This window comes from Bombina bombina, chromosome 2 (assembly GCF_027579735.1).
Source record: "Bombina bombina isolate aBomBom1 chromosome 2, aBomBom1.pri, whole genome shotgun sequence".
NCBI classification, from domain to species: domain Eukaryota; kingdom Metazoa; phylum Chordata; class Amphibia; order Anura; family Bombinatoridae; genus Bombina; species Bombina bombina.
In genome coordinates, this window is record NC_069500.1 from 356,248,417 (window position 1) to 356,269,523 (window position 21,107).

General features: G+C 40.1%; 1 protein-coding gene across 1 annotated transcript in view; it reads right to left on the bottom strand.

Annotated features, from left to right (window-relative positions):
* Positions 1 to 21,107, bottom strand: part of RHOF (ras homolog family member F, filopodia associated) — a 96,821-nt gene that overhangs the window by 59,140 nt on the left and 16,574 nt on the right. Inside the window, exon 2 of the mRNA XM_053701750.1 lies at positions 20,096 to 20,183. Coding sequence (XP_053557725.1) covers positions 20,096 to 20,183 — 88 coding nt within the window. The remainder of the gene's footprint in view (positions 1 to 20,095; positions 20,184 to 21,107) is intronic.

The window sequence follows — 21,107 nt, forward strand, 5'->3', positions numbered from 1 at the left end:
AAAGCTATAGTACACGGATAAAAAGGGAGGGACAAGACAGGGAACCTAAACGGAAGGCACCACTGCTTTAAGAACTTTCCTCCCAAAAACAGCCTCAGACGAGGCAAAAGTATAAAATTTGTAAAATTTAGAAAAAGTGTGAAGAGACGACCAAGTTGCAGCTTTGCAAATCTGTTCAACAGAAGCATCATTTTTAAATGCCCATGAGGAAGCCACAGCCCTAGTGGAATGAGACTTAATTCATCCAGCAGTCTCATATGCAAAACGGATGATACTCTTCAGCCAAAAAGAAAGAGGTAGCCGTAGCTTTCTGACCCCTACGTTTCCCTGAAAAAACAACAAAGAAGACGACGAAAATCCTTAGTAGCCTGTAAGTAAAACTTCAAGGCACGGACCACGTCCAAATTATATAACAGCCGCTCCTTCTTAGAAGAAGGATTAGGACACAAGGAAGGAACCACAATTTCCTGATTAATATTCTTATTTGAAACAACCTTAGGAAGAAAACCAGGTTTGGTTCGTAACACCACCTTATACGAATGGAAAATAAGATAAGGAGAATCACATTGTAAAGCCGAAAGCTCAGATACTCTTCGAGCAGAAGAAATAGCAACCAAAAATAAAACTTTCCAAGATAATAACTTATTATCTATGGAATGCATAGGTTCAAACGGAACCCCTTGAAGAACCTAAAGAACTAAATTCAAACTCCAAGGAGGAGCAATTGGTCTAAATACAGGCCTGATTCTAGTCAGAGCCTGATAAAAAGATTGGACATCTGGAACATCAGCCAGACATTTGTGTAACAAAATGGACAAAGCAGAAATCTGTCCTTTTAAGGAACTTGCTGACAGCCCTTTCTCTAATCCTTCTTGGAGAAAAGACAAAATCCTGGGAATCCGAACCCTACTCCATGAGTAGCCCTTGGATTCACACCAATAAAGATATTTACGCCATATCTTATGGTAAATTTTCCTAGTCACAGGTTTACGTGCCTGAATCAAGGTATCTATGACCGAATCAGAAAACCCTCGCTTAGATAAAATTAAGTGTTCAATCTCCAAGCAGTTAGCTGCAGAGAAACTAGATTCGGATGATGGAAGGGTCCCTGAATGAAAAGATCTTTCCTCAATGGAAGCTTCCACGGTGGCTGAGATGACATGTCCACCAGATTGGCATACCAAATCCTGCGAGGCAATGCAGGAGCGATGAGGATCACTGATGCCCTCTCCTGTTTGACTCGAGCAATCACCAGGGAAGGAGAGCAAATGGAGGGGGGGGGGGGAACACATAAGCTAGGCTGAAAGACCAAGGTACTGCCAAGGCATCTATCAGCTCGGCCTGGGAATCCCTGGACCTGTATCTCGGAAGCTTGGCATTCTGACGAGATGCCATAAGATCCAACTCCGGCCTGCCCCATCTGAGAATCAGGTTGGCAAATACCTCCGGATGGAGTTCCCATTCTTCCGGATGAAATGTCTGTCTGCTCAGAAAATCCGCTTCCTAGTTTTCCACACCTGGGATGTGGATTGCCGACAGATAACAAGAGTGGGACTCCGCCCACTGTATTATCTTGGCTACTTCTGTCATCACTAAGGAACTCCTTGTTCCTCCCTGATGATTGATGTAAGCTACAGTCGTAATGTCCGACTGGACGCCAGCCTGATAGGATGGGGTGCAGTCAGGGAGTTCCAGACTGCACCCCATTGTCACTATCACCCATGAGGGTCTGCGGAAGCATGTCCCCTGGGATAGATGATGCAGCGACAACCACCATAGAAGAGAGTCCCTTGTCTCCTGATCTAGATTTATTTGAGGAGACAAATTTGTATAATCTCCATTCCACTGTCTGAGCATGCTCAGTTGCGGAGGTCTGAGATGAAAACAAGCAAATGGAATGATGTCCATTGCCGCTACCATAAATCCAATTGGCTCCATGCACTGAGCCACTGACGGCTGAGGATTGGTCTGAAGGGTTCGGCATGTATTCAGAATATTTAACTTTCTGACCTCCGTCAAAAAGATTTTCATGGATAGAGAGTCGATTAGAGTTCCCAAGAAAGGAACCCTTGTCTGTGGAACCAGCAAACTCTTTTCCAGATTCACTTTCCACCCGTGAGTCCTCAGAAAGGACAGTCGGTATGAGACTTTGCTAGATGATAAGACGACGCCTGGATCAAAATATCATCCAGATAAGGCGCCACTGCAATGCCCCGCGGTCTTAGAACCACCAGCAGAGACCCCAGAACCTTTGTGAAAATTCTGGGTGCCGTGGCCAGACCGAAAGGAAGAGCCACAAACTGAAAATGTTTTCCATTAAGGCAAACCTCAGGAACTTGTGATGATCTCTGTGGATAGGAACATGAAGATATGCATCCTTTAGATCCACGGTAGTCATAAATTGACCCTCCTGGATCAATGGCAGAATGGTCCAAATAGTTTCCATCGTGAAGGATGGAACTCTGAGAAACTTGTTTAGACTTTTGAGGTCTAAAATAGGTCAGAACGTTCCCTCTTTTTTGGGAACTACAAAGAGATTTGAATAAAAACCCTGACCCTGTATTCGAACAGGGAATATTACCCCCATGGAAGAGAGAGGTCTCCTACACAACGTAAGAATGCCTCTCTTTTTTTATCTGGTCTGCAGATAATCGAGAAAGAAGAAACCTTCCTCTGGGGGAAGAGTTTCTGAACTCCAACTGATATCCCTGAGACACAATTTCTAGCGTCCAGGGATCCTGAACATCTCTTATCCAAGCCTGGACGAAGAGAGAGAGTCTGCCCCCCCACTAGATCCGGTCCCGGATCGGGGGCCGACCCTTCATGCTGACTTGGAAACAGCAGTAGGCTTCTTGGATTGTTTACCCTTGTTCCAAGACTGGTTCGGTCTCCAAGCAGACTTGGTTTGTGAATAGTTCCCTTCCTGTTTAGAGGAAGAGGGAACTCCCTTGAAATTTCGAAAGGAACGAAAATTACTCTGTCGACCTCTCTGTTTGGACTTTTTATCCTGAGGTAGGAGATGACCCTTACCTCCCGTGATGTCAGAAATGATTTCCTTCAAGTCAGGCTCGAACAGGGTCTTCCATTTGTAAGGAATAGCCAAAAGCTTAGACTTGGATGACACATCCGCAGACCAAGACTTCAGCCATAAGGCCCTGCGTGCTAAGATGGCAAAGCCCAAACTCTTAACCGCCAGTTTAGTAATCTGCAGAGAAGCATCCGTAATAAACAGGTTAGCCAACTTAAGAGCTTTAATCCTATCCTGTATCTCTTCCAAAGGAGTCTCAGTCTTAAGAGACTCCTCCAGAGCATCAAACCAATAAGCGGCCGCACTGGTAACTAACAATGCAAGCAGCTGGTTTTAATAGGAATCCCTGGTGAACGTAAATCTTCTTAAGAAAACCCTCCAACTTCTTATCCATAGGGTCCTTGAAGGCACAACTATTCTCGATGGGAATAGTAGTTCTTTTGGCCAGGGTAGAGATAGCTCCCTCCACCTTAGGGACTGTCTGCCAAGAATCGCTAAAAGCGTCGGCTACAGGATACATCTTTTTAAAAACGGGAGGAGAGAAAGGAATGCCTGGTCTCTCCCACTTTTTTGCAATAATTTCTGAAGTCTTCTTTGGAACTGGAAAGACATCTGAGTAAGATGGAACTTCCAAGTATCTGTCCAATTTACTAAATTTTTCTGGAGGAACCACTATTGAGTCACAATCATCCAGAGTAACCAATACCTCCCTCAGCAATAAGCGGAGGTGTTCAAGCTTAAACCTGAAATACACCACTTCAGAATCAGTCGGGGGCAAAGCACTTCCTGAGTCAGAAAGTTCACCTTTCGATAAAACTTCCGTACCCTCCAACTCAGAATACCGGGAGGGTACTTCCGCAATCGCCATACTAGTATCAGAGGCTGCATTAACCACATAATTGTCCCTTCATGTACGCTTGCCGTGCGATATGGGAAGGGTAGATAACACATCAGAAAGAGTAGAGGACATCTCTGCAGCTATGTCCTTTAATATAAAAGCAGCATACAGTGGCGAAATACATGGTCCCGCCTGAGCAGGCGTTAGGGGCTGCGACGCTTGGGGAGAAAATTGCGGCATACTCTGCATCTCATCCGTAGACTCCTGAAAAGCATCCGCCTTAGGCAAAGATTTATCAAAAAAAAAATTTGGTCTCTATAGTGTAAAGCCCTCTCAATGCAGGAAGGGCAAAAAGGAACAGGAGGTTCCACAGTGGCATCCAAACACATGGAACATGTTACAGTCTGAATATCATCTGAATCCATGATAACAGAAAAGCAAGCAAAAAAAAAATTGGTCTTGTCCCTTTAAATTGTATTACTTGGATTGTTTACCTTTACAATTTATGGTCAAAATGCACAGTGCATAACAGTACAAGCAAATAATTTGTAGTATATCAGATCCCGACAAAAAAATGTTGGGCTTAAAAATGAACCGTCTAACAATCTGGAATTATTTTAGTGTAAATCAGATAGACGATTTCTAACAATTATCAGCACCTCGCCTCAACAGCTCTGCTGAGGCTCCTACCCGCCCCCACAGTCCACCGACCACTCGTGCACAAGTCCGGATCGATCCTACAACGCCCAAGACCGCCTGCTTAGTTCGCAACCATGAGGTCTTGGCATCACTAGAAACAGCTCCTACAAGTAATCGGAGCTTCCCAGAAGTTAATGTATACTGCGCGCTAATTTCCGAGCCCCAGCGCGCCAAAAGAAGCCCCGTCCTTTGTGGGCGTCATCTAAGCCATCCGAGAAGGAGCGTCATACCCCTGCATAGCAGGACGGAACAAGCAACCTTCAAAATTGAATGCTTGCCGTAACATGTAGTTGTCGCCACTCGAAGTCTGGCAAAGTGCCCAAAAACACACACAGCTATGAACCGGAATCTCCGGTAACACATCCCCAGCGTCAGTCCCCAGTACACATTAGGTAGTGACCTATAGGGAGCCCTCACAGTAACAGTTCATTTTGCAGACATGTGAAAATAATAAATTATAGTGCCTGTTGACATGACAACCCCACGCTCTGTAAAATAGGAAAACCCTTCCCAGAGAGCCTATGTTTCCCAACAGATTAAAAGTACAGCCATTTCTGAGATAGCATGGCCCAGAAAAATAAAGACTGCACTTAACTCTATGCTGAGCGACAGCATGACACGTCTCACAGGATCAAGAGGTCTTCTCCCTCCTGTAAGTCTGTGGACACAGAAAGGCCTTAGTTAATATCTGCTAAGACCATCATCACCAGAAGGGCAGCACTAGTATGGGAGGCGCAGTGAGGGTTAAATCCCACCAGTTCCCAATGCTTTAAAGCCACCTGTAGCTCTACTCTAGAGGCTGACAAGGAATACGGCTACACCTTATAGTAAAATAGCACTACCGGTACCATTTTAAAAATAATAAACTCTTGATTGAAGAAACTAAACTAACACCTCACTTTAACTCTTCCTATTACTAACACAGGCAAAGAGAATGACTGGGGTGGGAGGGAAGGGAGGAGAAATATATACAGCTCTGCTGTGGTGCTCTTTGCCTCCTCCTGCTGACCAGGAGGAGATATCCCACAAGGATGAAATCCGTGGACTCATCGTATCTTTTAAAAGAAAGTATCTTATCATTATCTTCTGAAGATCTAAACCTTTATTCTTATTGAAAACATTTGGTATAAACCAACCAGTTTATTAAACTGACCTTCAGAAAATCCCTTTTTTGTCCATTTTACAATAGTTTCTCTCTCAGGCAAGAGGATCTCAAAGACTGCTTAAAGGGACAGTATACAATCATTTTCATATAACTGCATGTAATAGACACTACTATAAAGAATAAGATGCAGATACTGACATAAAAATCCAGTATAAAATGGTTTAAAAAACGTACTTGGAAGCTTTCAGTTTAGCTCTTTTGAAAAGGTAGTTGGAAAGCCCACTGCAAGTGGGAAATAAGACACTCCCCCCCCCCTCCCCCTTCTTCTGCATATGAAAAGACCCTTTGCACAAACAGGAGCAAGCTGGAGAAGGTAGCTGATGGTATTCAAATAAAACTTTGGGGCTTGGTTAGGAGTCTGAAAATCAGAGCAATGTTCTTTAAAAATAAGCAAAATTATACATTAAAAAAAAAAAAAAAAAAAAAAAAAAAAAAAACTTTATGGGCTTTATAAATAGATAATCTACAACACATTTATGCAAAGAAAAAATGAGTGTATAATGGCCCTTTAAGCAATAAGTCATTTCAAGCTCATGTCTTAGATTTGCTGGTGTAGTGTCGAAATCGGAATGAGGTGTCTCTAACAGGTGATTGGTGGTCACGTGTGCGCTCAGGAATGTGGTCGCACATTCTGTCGGGTCGCAGATTTTGACACTATTACTAAACCATCACAACAGCAACTCCAAGAATCAATTGTTCAGAAGGAAACTAATCACCTCAGATGCTACTCTGCTCAGATGCAAGGACATTTAGTATCAGATCAAGCTCCACATATTTTGTTCAGGACCCCGATCTTCCAATAATTTTTCTGGAACACTGAGTTCACAGCAAGCATACAACATGGGATGCTATTTGCATTCATAGATGGACTAAGATTAAACACAAGTGTAATCTTAACTATTTACATTCCAGGTGTCAAAAGCCAGAGAGTAGTCTCTTTAGATGGAAGTTTCTCTGGAGATATCCATGAGATTGTGAAAAATAAGTTAACCAGTTATAGTGCCAGAAGCTGAAATTCTCAAGTAATTGCTATAAAATATACAACATTTGGAGGTTCAGACTAGCTTTGTCTGTCAAACTGCTCTGCTTCCTTGACTGGGTCTGAAAATTTAATCAAAACATGCATTGACCCACCATAATTTGCCCAATGACCTCATGTTGGAATCTAGTTCTGCTTTCAAAACAGTAATACTAGTTACTTTCCTCAGTTTTCATTTCAAGAGTTAATTTCACTACGGAGGCTTGAAAATTCCTACACTGATACCTTGATTATGAAGCCCTTGATTCAGAAGAACAATGGGGTCTAACTAGGTGTCTTTTAACCTGTCTCAAACCATTAAAGGGACAATACATTTTTAGTGTTTAAAAAGATTGGTAAATGCATTTATTACCAATTCCCCAAGTTTTGCACAGCCAACATGGTTATATCAAGATACTTTTTACCTCTGTGATTACCTTGTATCTAAGCCTCTTCTGACAGCCCCCTTATCACAAGGCTATTTATTTATTTATTTATTTATTATCTGTTGACTTGCATTTTAGCCAATTAGTGCTGTGTAGTGCACAACTCCATGGGAGTGAACACAATGATGGAGATGATATATAGCTACATATCTATCAATATCAATCACACATTCTGTGCCAGCTAGTACACTCTCCAGCGGCATATCTTGTGAAATATTAATATTGCAGAAGCCATATGTGTGTGTGCACATAGGTGACTGTTTATAACCCGGGGGGGGGGGGGGGGGGGCTTTATGGATTCTTGCACCGGGCACTGGAGTTTCTAGTTAAGCCTCTGAGTAGTAAAGGCGTTAACGATCTTTTTAAACAATACCAATTTTAGTGTGGACTGTGCCTTTAAATAGAAGATTACCACCATGTCTGGCCCTTTATTAAAATAGTGTGAAAGGTAAAAAAATAAAAAATAAAAATCTTCTCCAGTATAGTACCTTTCATGATAGAGTCTGAGTTTCTTCATGATAGAGTCTGAGAAGGAATTAGGCTTGAAAAGCTCAGAATTCTGTTATTTCAGTTGTGTCTATGGAAGACCGATATTTGACAAACTTTTAAGTCACCACCATAACTCCACCTAAATTTGAAATATGAAACTGAAATATTTTGTGATTTAAATAGAGTATACATTTTAAACACTTTTCCAATTTACTTCTATTTTCAATTTTGCTTCATTCTCTTGGTATCCTTTGCTGAAGGAGCAGCAATGCACTACTGGGAGCTGCTGAACACATTGATAAGCCAATAAAATGAAACATATGCGCAGCCAACAATCAGCAGCTTGTGCCCAGCTCCTGAGCCTACCTAGGTATGCTTTTTAACAAAAGTATACCAACAGAACAAAGCAGATTAGATAATAGAGCATACCATTTTAAACAACTTTTCAATTTACTTCTATCTGAATCATGAAAGAAAATTTTGTGTTTCATGTCTTTTTAACCTTCAAGATTTTGCTATTGGATTTTCCAAAGCATTTCAGAACTTATGTCTTTCACCTGATCTTATGTTGTTATCGCACAAGTAATTTTTGATGACTTCCAAATTGTTCCTCTTAGGTACATGAAAGAGTAGCAATAAAAAAAATTTCAAGTATAGCAGTTTAAAAATTAATTGCTCACTGGCTAACGAAAACTCCAATTGGTGGACAGTGAAACCCAACCATAAGCCTAAAAAAACACAACAACAAAAAACGCATTTAAATGCAAAAAAAAAAAAAAAAAAAAAAAAAAAAAAAAAAAAAAAAAAAACTTTAATGCCCCTTTAAAAAATAAAATAATGCTAAGCATAAAAACACCCTATATTCTTTCATCAGGTACAAAATGTTACTTAACCTTTTTCTTCAAGAAGCCCATTTCCCATTCCATTATTCTAATAATTCTAAGAATGAAAAAACAATTCTCTACTTCTCAGGCACAACATAGTTCATAACCTCAGTAAAAGCTCCCAGCATTGCTACCACACTGATTATAGTCTGTCTTCCAAACTAGGTCTAGGCATTGCTACCACACGGATTACTAGTCCGTCTTCCATACTAGGTCCCAGCATTGCTACCACACTAATTACTAATCTGTCTTCCATAATAGGTCTAGGCATTGCTACCACGCCAATTACTAGTCTGTCTTCCATACTAGGCCCAAGCATTGCTACCACACTGATTACTAGTCTGTCTTCCATACTAGTGGCTAGATTTATTAAGCCCTTACGGCAGCAAGTTCTCTCAAGAACTTGCTCGCCGTCATTTATCAAGCAGTGGTCACCAGACCGCTGCTTCCTGAGCCTCTTCGCCACCTCTAATCTGGCGAAATTCAATCTCCTTGGTCTAGTCAGACCGAGGAGATTGACAGCTCCTGCCCGCGCGTGATTGGCTGTGCGCGGGCAGGGGACGGGATTGCATGCGAGCGCAAAATTGCGCTCGTGTGCAATGCCGAATACCTGCGGGTATTTTCGTCACGCCACAGGCGAGCTGAGGCATACAGGGGCGCGTATACGCGCCCCTTTACGCCTCAGCTTTAATAAATCTAGCCCTAGGCATTGCTACCACATTTATTACTAGTCTGTCTTCCATACTAGGTCTAGGCATTGCTAACACACTGATTACTAGTCTGTCTTCCATACTAGCTCATTGCTACCACATAGATGACTAGTCTGTCTTCCATACTAGGCCCAAGCATTACTACCACACTTATTACTAGTCTGTCTTCCATACTAGGTCTAGGCATTGCTAACACACTGATTACTAGTCTGTCTTCCATACTAGCTCATTGCTACCACATAGATGACTAGTCTGTCTTCCATACTAGGCCCAAGCATTACTACCACATTTATTACTAGTCTGTCTTCCATACTAGGTCTAGGCATTGCTAACACACTGATTACTAGTCTGTCTTCCATACTAGCTCATTGCTACCACATAGATGACTAGTCTGTCTTCCATACTAGGCCCAAGCATTACTACCACACTTATTACTAGTCTGTCTTCCATACTAGGTCTAGGCATTGCTAACACACTGATTACTAGTCTGTCTTCCATACTAGCTCATTGCTACCACATAGATGACTAGTCTGTCTTCCATACTAGGCCCAAGCATTACTACCACACTTATTACTAGTCTGTCTTCCATACTAGGTCTAGGCATTGCTAACACACTGATTACTAGTCTGTCTTCCATACTAGCTCATTGCTACCACATAGATGACTAGTCTGTCTTCCATACTAGGCCCAAGCATTACTACCACACTTATTACTAGTCTGTCTTCCATATTTGGTCCCAAAAGCCTTCAGAGCTGCTTTGGCCAGTTAGATTTGCTTTACAATACAAGGAAGTCACTTTCTGAATGTCGTTATAGGATTGAGAAAAAGAGTTGGTTTATAAAACTTTTTCACTGGATGTGTATTGTGTAGATTTTCTTGCCCACTTTATTGTGGTATTTACAGCACTGGACATTGTTCAACACTACAATTAAAATTAATTAAACAAACATTTTGCAGTTATCAAAAATATACCTTAAAATAAGCAAAATCTTTAGTTTCATTCTGCATTAAATTAAAAAGAAAATAGAATTTTATCTCCTTTAAAAAAAAAAAAAAAAAAAAAAAAAGGTACAATGTTAGTTAATCTGTGATGTGGCTAAACTATATGGTCACCTTATATACTGTAGGTTAAATATCTGGACACAAATGAATCTAAAAAAGGTACCAAACAGGTTTCCCCCCTCAATACAAATGGACATATTCAGTTTTATAATTTTTCTTCTTTTTTTTATGCAATGCAGAGTCAGACGGCATTTTGCAAACCTTTTCCGCTATCATCACTCTGACCATAAGTTTCCTGCAGGAAGTGAATTGCGTGCGTCTCAGAGAACTGACTGCTTCTACTCTGCCACCTTTTAGTTAAGACAAAATCAGCATGCAAAAATAAATTCATAAATCATATTCATAAGGACTACCAAATTCTATGCTCACTATCCAGCATAGTCACCTATGTGCCACATACTTTAAAAGCCTCAAAATAAATAAAAACATCTTTGGGCTTGTTTGTATTCAGCACTTATACGTTTATTTCATGGCTCCAGCATTCCACATTAAAGGGACATGGATCTTATTTTTTCCCCCTATGATTCAGATAGAAATAAAGTGGAATGAGTTTTAAAATTGTATGCTCTATTATATAATGTGCTTCATTCTCATGGTATTCATTGTTGAAAAAAACAGCAAAGGAACTACTGAAAACTAGCTGAACACATGGCCAATGAAGATAGGCTCATATGTGCAGTCACCAATCAGCAGCTAGCTTCAAGTAGTGCATTACTGCTCTTGAGCATTCATAGGTTGCTTTAGCCAGAGCTAAGAAACAAACAAAATTACCCTACACTTTTATTTACAATGGATTCAAAGACTACAAATTAAATAATAGAAGTATATTAGATAGGTGTTTAATTGCATGCTCTATCTAAATCATAAAAGTTTAATTTTGACTTAACTTTTACTTTAAGAATAGTTTTGCTGAAGTCACCTGACAGCTAGACTTTAAAATGCAACTTTCTATTCCCACACATAAGTTTACTATCAAGCCTAAAACAGGTTATGATTAAAGCAATATATTTAGCTTATTAGATCACCTACATTTATCAGATTGTGCCTATGTGCCACACGACATTGTAAGCTAATTTCTTTTTAAAAAGGAAAAACAAACAGAAGGAAACCTTTCAAGGGTAATATAAAAATACCCACATGCAATATCACATTTTACCTTTGATTATAATTCTCAATAATTTCTCAGAAACGTATTTTCCTCTTAAATGTTGAAAAATGTCATTTTAAACCTTTTGACACCGTTCGAACCACCAGTCTTCTCTTGGCATGTGCTCCACCAGTCTTTCATATTGCTGTCAGATGACTTTATGCCACTCCTGGTGCAAAAATTCAAGCAGCACTGCTTTGATTAATGGTTTGTCACCATCCATCTTCTTCTTCACATTCCAGAGGTATTCAATTGGGTTCAGGTCTGGAGATTGGACTGGCCATGACAGGGTCTTGATCTGGTGGTCTTCATACCTGACTGTGTGGCATGGAGAACTGTCCTGCTGGAAAAAACAATCCTCAGGAGTTGGGGAACATTTTCAGAGAAGGAGGAAGCAAGTTTTCATCACAAAGATAAATCTGCCCAATTCCAGGTCATCTTCTCTGGTGAGTCCAATTTTTAGCTTTGCCCAACACCTGGTCATCTAATGGTTAGACTGAGACCTGGAGAGGTGTCTCGCACCGACTGTGAAATTTAATGGAGGATCTGTGATGATTTTTTTTCCATGCCTCACAGCCAGGTCAATCAAGGTGTGGATGTAGGACCATCAAATCAAGAACCTGTTATGGCCAGTCTGATCCCCAGACCTGAACCCCATTGAAAATCTCTGGAATGCGATTGAGAGGAAGGTAAATGGTCACAAGCCATCAAACAAAGCAGAGCTGCTGGAATTGTAGCTCCAGTGGCATAAAGTCAGCTAACAGCAATGTGAAAGTCTGGTGGAGAGCATGCCAAGACGCATGAAAGCTGTGTCTGAAAATCAGGGTATTCCACCAAACATTAGTATTGTGTTTAAAATTGAATATTAACTTGTTTTCTTTGCATTATTGCCGGTCTGAAAACACTGCATCTTTTTTGTTATTTTGACCAGTTGTCTTTTCTGCAAATAAATGCTCTAAATGTCAATATTTGTATTTGGAATCACAAAATGTAATTGTATTAATGGATGATAGATATATTTACATGTTAAAGTGCACCATGGAAGTTCCCTATGGTTGGGAGTGAGGAGTGCTAAGTCTGTGGTCATTTTGGATATGGAATAAATAAGAAAAAAAAATAGTTTTAAATATCTTAACTACTTTATGCAACATAAAGGCTTTGCAAACAAGGTCATCTCTGAATATATATGGCTAGTGTCAAGCAGCATTATTTTGTTTTGGACTAATTATATTTATATTATGTTTTATTAGTGCAAAAATCTCAAATCCAGTTGCTAGGTGTCTGCATCCTAATGGAAAAAAAAAACTCTTATTTGTGCAAACTTCTGGCAAGTGTGTTCTACTCATGAGTTTAACTGGGTCAGTCTCCTTTCTATTGCTTGGTAATTATCCATCTCTATTTAAAAATGTTAAGATTAAAAAAAACACAAAAAAAAAAACACAAAAAACCCCCACAGGTTTAAAACAGTTAAGTGACAAATGTGTGAAGAAAAAAAAAAAAAAAAAAGTTCCATGTCATGCATATTCATTTCCATGCCGACCAACTGGAACTAAGCAGCCAGTTCCAGATCTCACAAGGGCGCTATTGTAGTCCCCCTCAAAGTCATGGGACTTTCAGAAGTAATTAGAGCCAGCAGTAGCTTCCTAACACATTGTGCAGCCAAAAATGTCACTATGGGAAATCTACTGTTTTGATTACACCTGAACTGCAGAGCATTTTCGTTCTACCAGTGTAGGATGATGTGTGTCACAGAACAAATACATTTATTTCCTAGAAGACTATTTCATTTACATAAGTCCTTGATAACTCTCAGCACAAGCACTCCCATAACTGTATATTTTGGTTGTAGTGAGATTAAGCAGTGTTTAGAGAAAAATAATATTTATCACATCCGACACCCATAGAATCAAGAGTCCAGAAACAGGTTAGGCTAGTCCTCACTTACGACTACTACATCTTAAGAAAAACAACATCTAGGATACATTTTCCTCATAAAAGGAACAGCAACAATAACCATACATAATACTAGCCCAGAGAGATAAATTAGGTGTAACAAGACCGTGAAACCAAAATCCTTTCCATGCTAAGATATTACATTTAAAACTATATTCTAATTGTTAGAAGTTTAAATAGGTATTATAATGTAAACATAATGTGTAACATTATTAGGGCCTTTTATTTTTGCACTAAATGTCCCTCGCTAACTATGGGGATTAAAATACTGTTGAGGAGCTGCAATTTGTTGTGGTTACTAAGGAGGACATGGCTGGTGAGCTAATTAGAGCCAGAGTACACATGAAGCCTCCCAATACAACCCGTGTCCTGCTCTGGAGCAGTAATGTTTTGAGGCTCCCGGGAGATCTTAGTTACATGTTTAATCCCATTATGGGTTTAGTTTTGCATGAAAATGTCCCTTTAATAACATATACACACAAACTATATGGCCAAAGGTATGTGGATACCACAAATTATTAGAGTTTAGGTTTTCAGTCACACCCATTGCCAATAGGATGATTATATCCAGCTCATAGCCATGAAATCTCCATAGACAAATATTGACAGTACAGCGGGTCATACTGAAGTGCTCAGTGACTTTAAATGTGGCACTATCATAGGATGCCACCTTTGCCACAAGATTGTTTAAAAAAAAAAATATATATATATATATATATATATATATATATAACCCTACTAGATCTGCCCTGGTCAAATGTAAACGCTATTATTGTCTAGTGGAAGCATCTACAAACAGCAACAGTCCAGCCACAAAGTAGTAGACTATGCAAATGCACAGAGTGGAGCTGCTCAGTGAGAAAAAAAAAAAAAAAAAAAAAAAAAAAAAAAAACGCATATGACCTGTTGCATCACTCACTACAGAGTTCTAAACTGCCTCTGGAAACATCAGCACAATGATTGCGCATCAGGAGCTTCATGAAATGGGTTTCCATGGACGAGCAGCTGTACATAAACCTCACAACACATGCAATGCCAAGCGACAGCTGCAGTGGTGTAAAGCACGCTGTTACTGGACCCTGGTGCAGTGGAAACAGGTTATCTGGTGTGATCAATCTCACTTCAGTACCTGGCAGATCTGGGTGTGATAGATTGCAAGAAAACACTACCTACCCGAATGCTTAGTGTCTACTGTAAAGTTTGAGGTAGGAGGGATAATTGTCTGGTCTAGGCTCCATAGTTTCAGTGACGGGTCATCTTAATGCTACAGGATACAAAGACATTTTAGACTGTTGGCCGCTTCAAACTTTGTGGCGGAAGGCTCTTTCCTGTTGCAGATTGACTGTGTCCCTGTACACAAAGCAACGTCCATAAAGACATGCGCCTAGATTTAGAGTTTTGTCGGTAAAGACCCGTGTAGCTAACGCTGCTTTTTTTCCCAGCGCACCCTTAAGACAACGCTGGTATTTAGAGTTGTCTGAATGGCTGCGTTAGGCTCAGAAAAGGGAGCGTTGAGCAGAATTTACCTTCCCTTCAACTCTCAATACCAGCGTTGCTTACGGTAGCGGTAAGCTGGAAAAACGTGCTCATGCACGATATCCCCATAGGATACAATGGGGCTGAGCTGGCTGGAAAAAAAAAAAACTAACACCTGCAAAAAAGCAGCGTTCAGCTCCTAGCGCAGCCCCATTGTTTCCTATGGGGAAATACTCTCTAAGTCTGCACCTAACACCCTAACATGAACCCTGAGTCTAAACACCCCTTTACACTTATTAACCCCTAATCTGCTGCCCCCGCTATTGCCGACACCTGCATTATTAACCCCTAATCTGCCGATCCGGACACCGCCGCAACCTACATTATAGCTATTAACCCCTAATCTACTGCCCCTAACACCGCCGACACCTATATTATATTTATTACCCCCTAATCTGCCCCCCCCCCAAACGTCGCCACTACCTTACCTACACTTATTAACCCATAATCTGCTGACCGGACCTCGCCGCCACTATATTAAATGTATTAACCCCTAAACCGCCGCACTCCCGCCTCGCAAACACTATAATAAATTTTATTAACCCCTAATCTGCCCTCCCTAACATCGCCGCCACCTACCTACAATTAACCCCTAATTTCCCGCCCGCTACTATAATAAAGTTATTAACCCCTAAACCTAACTCTAACCCTAACACCCCCCTAAGTTAAATATAATTTTAATTAAACGAAATAATATTCCTATAATTAAATACATTATTCCTATTTAAAACTAAATACTTACCTATCAAATAAACCCTAAAATAGCTACAATATAATAGTTACATTGTAGCTATTTTAGGATTTATGTTTATTTTACAGGCAACTTTGTATTTATTTTAACTAGGTACAATAGCTGTTAAATAGTTAATAACTATTTAATAGCTACCTAGTTAAAATAAGTACAAAATTACCTGTAAAATAAATCCTAACCTAAGTTACAAATACACCTAACACTACACTATCATTAAATTAATTAAATTAACTACAATTAGCTAAACTAACATACAATTAAATAAACTAATCTATAATACAAAAAACAAACACTAAATTACAAAAAATAAAAAAAAATTACAAGAAGTTTAAACTAATTACACCTAATCTAAGCCCCCCAATAAAATAAAAAATCCCTCCAAAATAAAAAAATGCCCTACCCTATTCTAAATTACAAAAATAATCTGCTCTTTTACCAGTCCTTAAAAGTGCTTTTTGCGGGGCATTGCCCCAAAGTAATCAGCTCTTTTACCTGAAAATACAATACCCCCCCCCCCAACATTACAACCTACCACCCACATACCCCTACTCTAACCCACCCAAACCCCCCTTAAAAAAACAAAAACAACCTATCGCTAACCTCCTGAAAATCATCCTACCTTGAGTCGTCTTCACCCAGCCAAGCCGAATTCTTCATCCAAGTTGCGCAGAGGAGGTCCTTCATCCGATAGAAGTCTTCATCCAGGCGGCGTCTTCAATCTTCATCCATCCAGAGCGGAGCCATCTTCAAAGGAGCCGACGCGGAGCCATCTTCAAAGGAGCCGACGCGGAGCCATACTCTTCAACCGACGACTTCCCGACGAATGAAGGTTCAATCTTCATCCATCCGGAGCGGAGCCATCTTCAAAGGAGCCGACGTGGAGCCATCCTCTTCAACCGACGAATGAAGGTTCCTTTAAGGGACGTCATCCAAGATGGCGTCCCTTCAATTCCGATTGGCTGATAGGATTCTATCAGCCAATCGGAATTAAGGTAGGAAAAATCAGATTGGCTGATCCAATCGTATTGAGCTCGCTTTCTATTGGCTGTTCCAATCAGCCAATAGAATGCAAGCTCAATACGATTGAAGTTCAATCTGATTGGCTGATCCAATCTGATTGGCTGATTGCATCAGCCAATCAGATTTTTCCTACCTTAATTCCGATTGGCTGATAGGATTCTATCAGCCAATCGGAATTGAAGGGACGCCATCTTGGATGACGTCCCTTAAAGGAACCTTCATTTGTCGGTTGAAGAGGATGGCTCCACGTCTGCTCCTTTGAAGTTGGCTCCCCTCCGGATGGATGAAGATTGAAGACGTCGCCTGGATGAAGACTTCTACCGGATGAAGGACCTTCTCTGCGCACCTTGGATGAAGAATTCGGCCCGGTTGGGTGAAGACGACTCAAGGTAGGGAGATCTTCAGGGGGTTAGCGTTAAGTTTTTTTAAGGGGGGTTTGGGTGGGTTAGAGTAGGGGTATGTGGGTGGTGGGTTGTAATGTTGGGGGGGTTGTATTATTTTTTACAGGTAAAAGCTGGATTACTTTGGGGCAATGCCCCGCAAAAAGCCCTTTTAAGGGCTGGTAAAAGAGCAGATTACTTTTGTAATTTAGAATAGGGTAGGGCATTTTTTTATTTTGGGGGGATTTATTTTATTTTATTAGGGGGCTTAGATTAGGTGTAATTAGTTTAAACTTCTTGTAATTTTTTTTTATAATTTAGTGTTTGTTTTTGTATTATAGAATAGTTTATTTAATTGTATTTTAGTTTAGCTAATTGTAGTTAATTTAATTAATTTAATGATAATGTAGTGTTAGGTGTATTTGTAACTTAGGTTAGGATTTATTTTACAGGTAATTTTGTATTTATTTTAACTAGGTAGCTATTAAATAGTTATTAACTATTTAATAGCTATTGTACCTAGTTAAAATAAATACAAAGTTGCCTGTAAAATAAATATAAATCCTAAAATAGCTAGAATATAACTATTAGTTATATTGTAGCTATATTAGGGTTTATTTTATAGGTAAGTATTTAGTTTTAAATAGGAATAATTTATTTAATTATAGGAATATTCTTTCGTTTAATTTAAATTATATTTATGTTAGGGGGGTGTTAGGGTTAGACTTAGGTTTAGGGGTTAAGAACTTTATTATAGTAGCGGAAACGTTGAGGTCGGGAGATTAGGGGTTAATAATTGAAGGTAGGTGGCGGCGATGTTGTTAGGGAGGGCAGATTCTGGGTTAATAACATTTATTATATAGTGTTTGCGAGGCGGGAGTATGGCGGTTTAGGGGTTAATACATTTATTATAGTGGTGGCGAGGTCCGGTTGGCAGATAAGGGGTTAATAAGTGTAGTTAGGTAGCGGCGACGTGGGGGGGGGGGCAGATTAGGGGGTAATAAATATAATATAGGTGTCGGCAATGTTAGGGGCAGCAGATTAGGGGTTCATAGCTATAATGTAGGTGGCGGCGGTGTCCGGTCGGCAGATTAGGGGGTTAAACATTTTTATTAGAGGGTTGGCGATGTGGGGGGCCTCGGTTTAGGGGTACATAGGTAGTTTATGGGTGTTAGTGTACTTTATAGCACAGTAGTTAGGAGCTTTATATTCCGGCGTTAGCCCATAAAGCTCTTAACTACTGACTTTTTTTGGAGGTAGGAGTCTTGTCGGTAGAGGCTCTACCGCTCAGTTCTTCCAAGACTCCAAATACCAGCGTTGCAAATCCCATAGAAAAGATAGGATACGCAATTGACGTAAGGGGATCTGCGGTAGCCTGGAGTCGCGGAAAGGAAGTGAGCGGTAGACCCTTTCCTGCCTGACTCTAAATACCAGCGGGCAGCAAAAAGCAGCGTTAGGACCCCTTAACGCTGCTTTTCACGGCTAACGCCAAACTCTAAATCTAGCCGATGGTTTGATGAGTTTGGTGTGGAGGAAGCCAAGTGACCTACAAAGAGCCCTGTCATTAACCCCACTGAATACCTTTGGCATGAATTAGAATGCGGATTGAGATCCAGACCTTCTTATCCAACATCAGTGACTGACTTCCCAAATGCTCTTTTGGCTGAATGGGCACATATATTCCCCAGACACTCTCCAAAATATTGTGAAAAGCCTTCCCAGAAGAGTGGTAGCTGTTAGAGCAGCAAAGGGGGGCACAACACCATTTTACTGCACATGGTGGTGGAATGGGATGTCCAACAATCTCATATAGGCTTAATGGTCAAGTGTCCACATACTTGTGGCCATATAATGTATGGGAAAAAAAAAAAAAAGTAAACTATCTTTGTCAAATTTACTATCACCTTCCTTTAGATCTGCAATCCCAACTCTGTACTCTACCTATATTGCTTGAGTCATCTGTGCTCAAATGTACATATCATAACATTAGGGGTAGGTGATTTACTGCTCCTACCATGAATAATTTGAAATTAACAAAATTCCATGTTAAGTGTATGCTTTTGCACTACATGCCCCTGGTTCTGGGTACTCCAGTCTACCATGGAATATGAAGTTAAAAGACTTTGCCCAAGAGAACCAAAGTAATTTATACATTACTTTAACCAAAAAAAACAAATATACACCAAAATGTACATAGAAGGAAGGAACAAAGATCCACATGAAAAATGCATTTTGGGCTTGTGGGTTTCTGTCTGACCACCTATAAAAAAGAAGCCTGTGCTTTGTCGAGATATTTGTTTTCTGAGCAACCAATAAAGGGTTTGGTGATAGTTCTGATTTACTGAGATGGATTTGAATTGGAAGATTACTCACTGCACATGCTAGCCTATGCCAAAGGCTCTTTGGAAATACCTCAAAATGAGTAGATCTTAATTACAGCTATAGTGTGCTGTACTGTATGCAAGGTATCTAGCTAACAATGCACACACAACTGTAAAAGTAGTTACTGATCTAAAGACGCCTACTTTTATGTTGTTATAAAGGGACCGTATAAAATCTTTAGCCATGCGTAATGAAACAACTTTGTAATAAACTTAAATTATTCATTGTGCCCCCTTTTCATTTAATATAGTTCTAAATATTAAGAATTTCTAATTCTCAGGACTTAAAATGCACCCTCCTATCGAGGCTAACCATGCTACATATATCTCCCGAATTTGCTTAATTAGATAACCAATGCAAAGGAAAGTATTTTATACTAATATGACCACGGCTAGCCTTGTCTGCTGACTAAAGCCCAGATTGGCTCTTCCAAATAAGGCAAATGGTGTGTGGAGTTTTACTATTGATAAATAATTGCAGTAAAGAAAAAGATTTGTATAACCTATACACATTTTACAATAAAATACACTGCAAGATCAAGGGAAAAAGTCTAACAAAAAAACAAAAACAAAGAGCAGCTAATTTACCTGCTGTGTCATACAAGTGTAGGAAAACTTCTTTGTTTCCAATTGTGGAGGTGGTTGAATACTTTTCAAATACTGAGGGCGCATAATGCTGTTAAAGACAAAAAGTACACAGGAATTAGTAAAAAGAGAATTGATCTCTAATACTCATGCACAATCATATCATCCCAATTATCTGAACAAATGCCTCCTTTATTCCCACATCACCTGTCATTAAAATAGCTAAAAAAAGGAAGTCAAAATGAAGCTTTCATTATTCAGATAGACTGTGGTAATTTATAAGCTTCCTTTTTTAATGAAAGCATAGTAGCATACTAAGGTAGGTTCAGAAGTGGGCATGTTCCTAAGACACGTGTACACCCCTGTGCATAGCTACCTGTGCTTTGTAGCCAATTTGTAGTAAAGGATACAGAGACGGGACAGTCAAGTCCAAAAAAAAATTAAAAATCATGATTTAAATAGGGCATGTAATTTTAAACAACTTTCCAATTTACTTTTAGCACCAATTTTGCTTTGTTTTCTTGGTATTCTTAGCTGAAAACTAATCTACTCCCTTGTTATCTCCCTACTTGACTACTGCAACAACCTACTCGCTGGCCTTCCTCTTTCCCGCCTCTCCCCTCTTCAATCCATCCTAAATGCCTCTGCCAGGCTGATCCACCTTTCCCGTCGCTCTATCTGCTGCACCTCTCTGTGAGTCCCTTCATTGGCTCCCCATTCAAAGCAGAATTAAATTCAAAATTCTCACCCTTACATACAAAACTCTCACCAACACCGCTCCCCTCTACCTATCCTCTCTAATACACAAGTATACTCCAGCCCGTCCACTAAGATCCAATAATGACCTGCTCCTTGCATCCGCAACTATCACCTCCTCTCATGCTAGACTGCAGGACTTCTGTCGTGCAGCACCTACCCTCTGGAACACTCTTCCCAGTGCTGTCAGGCTTTGCCCTAATCTGTCTTCCTTTAAATGTTCCCTGAAGACTTTTCTGTTCAGGGAAGCCTACCACCC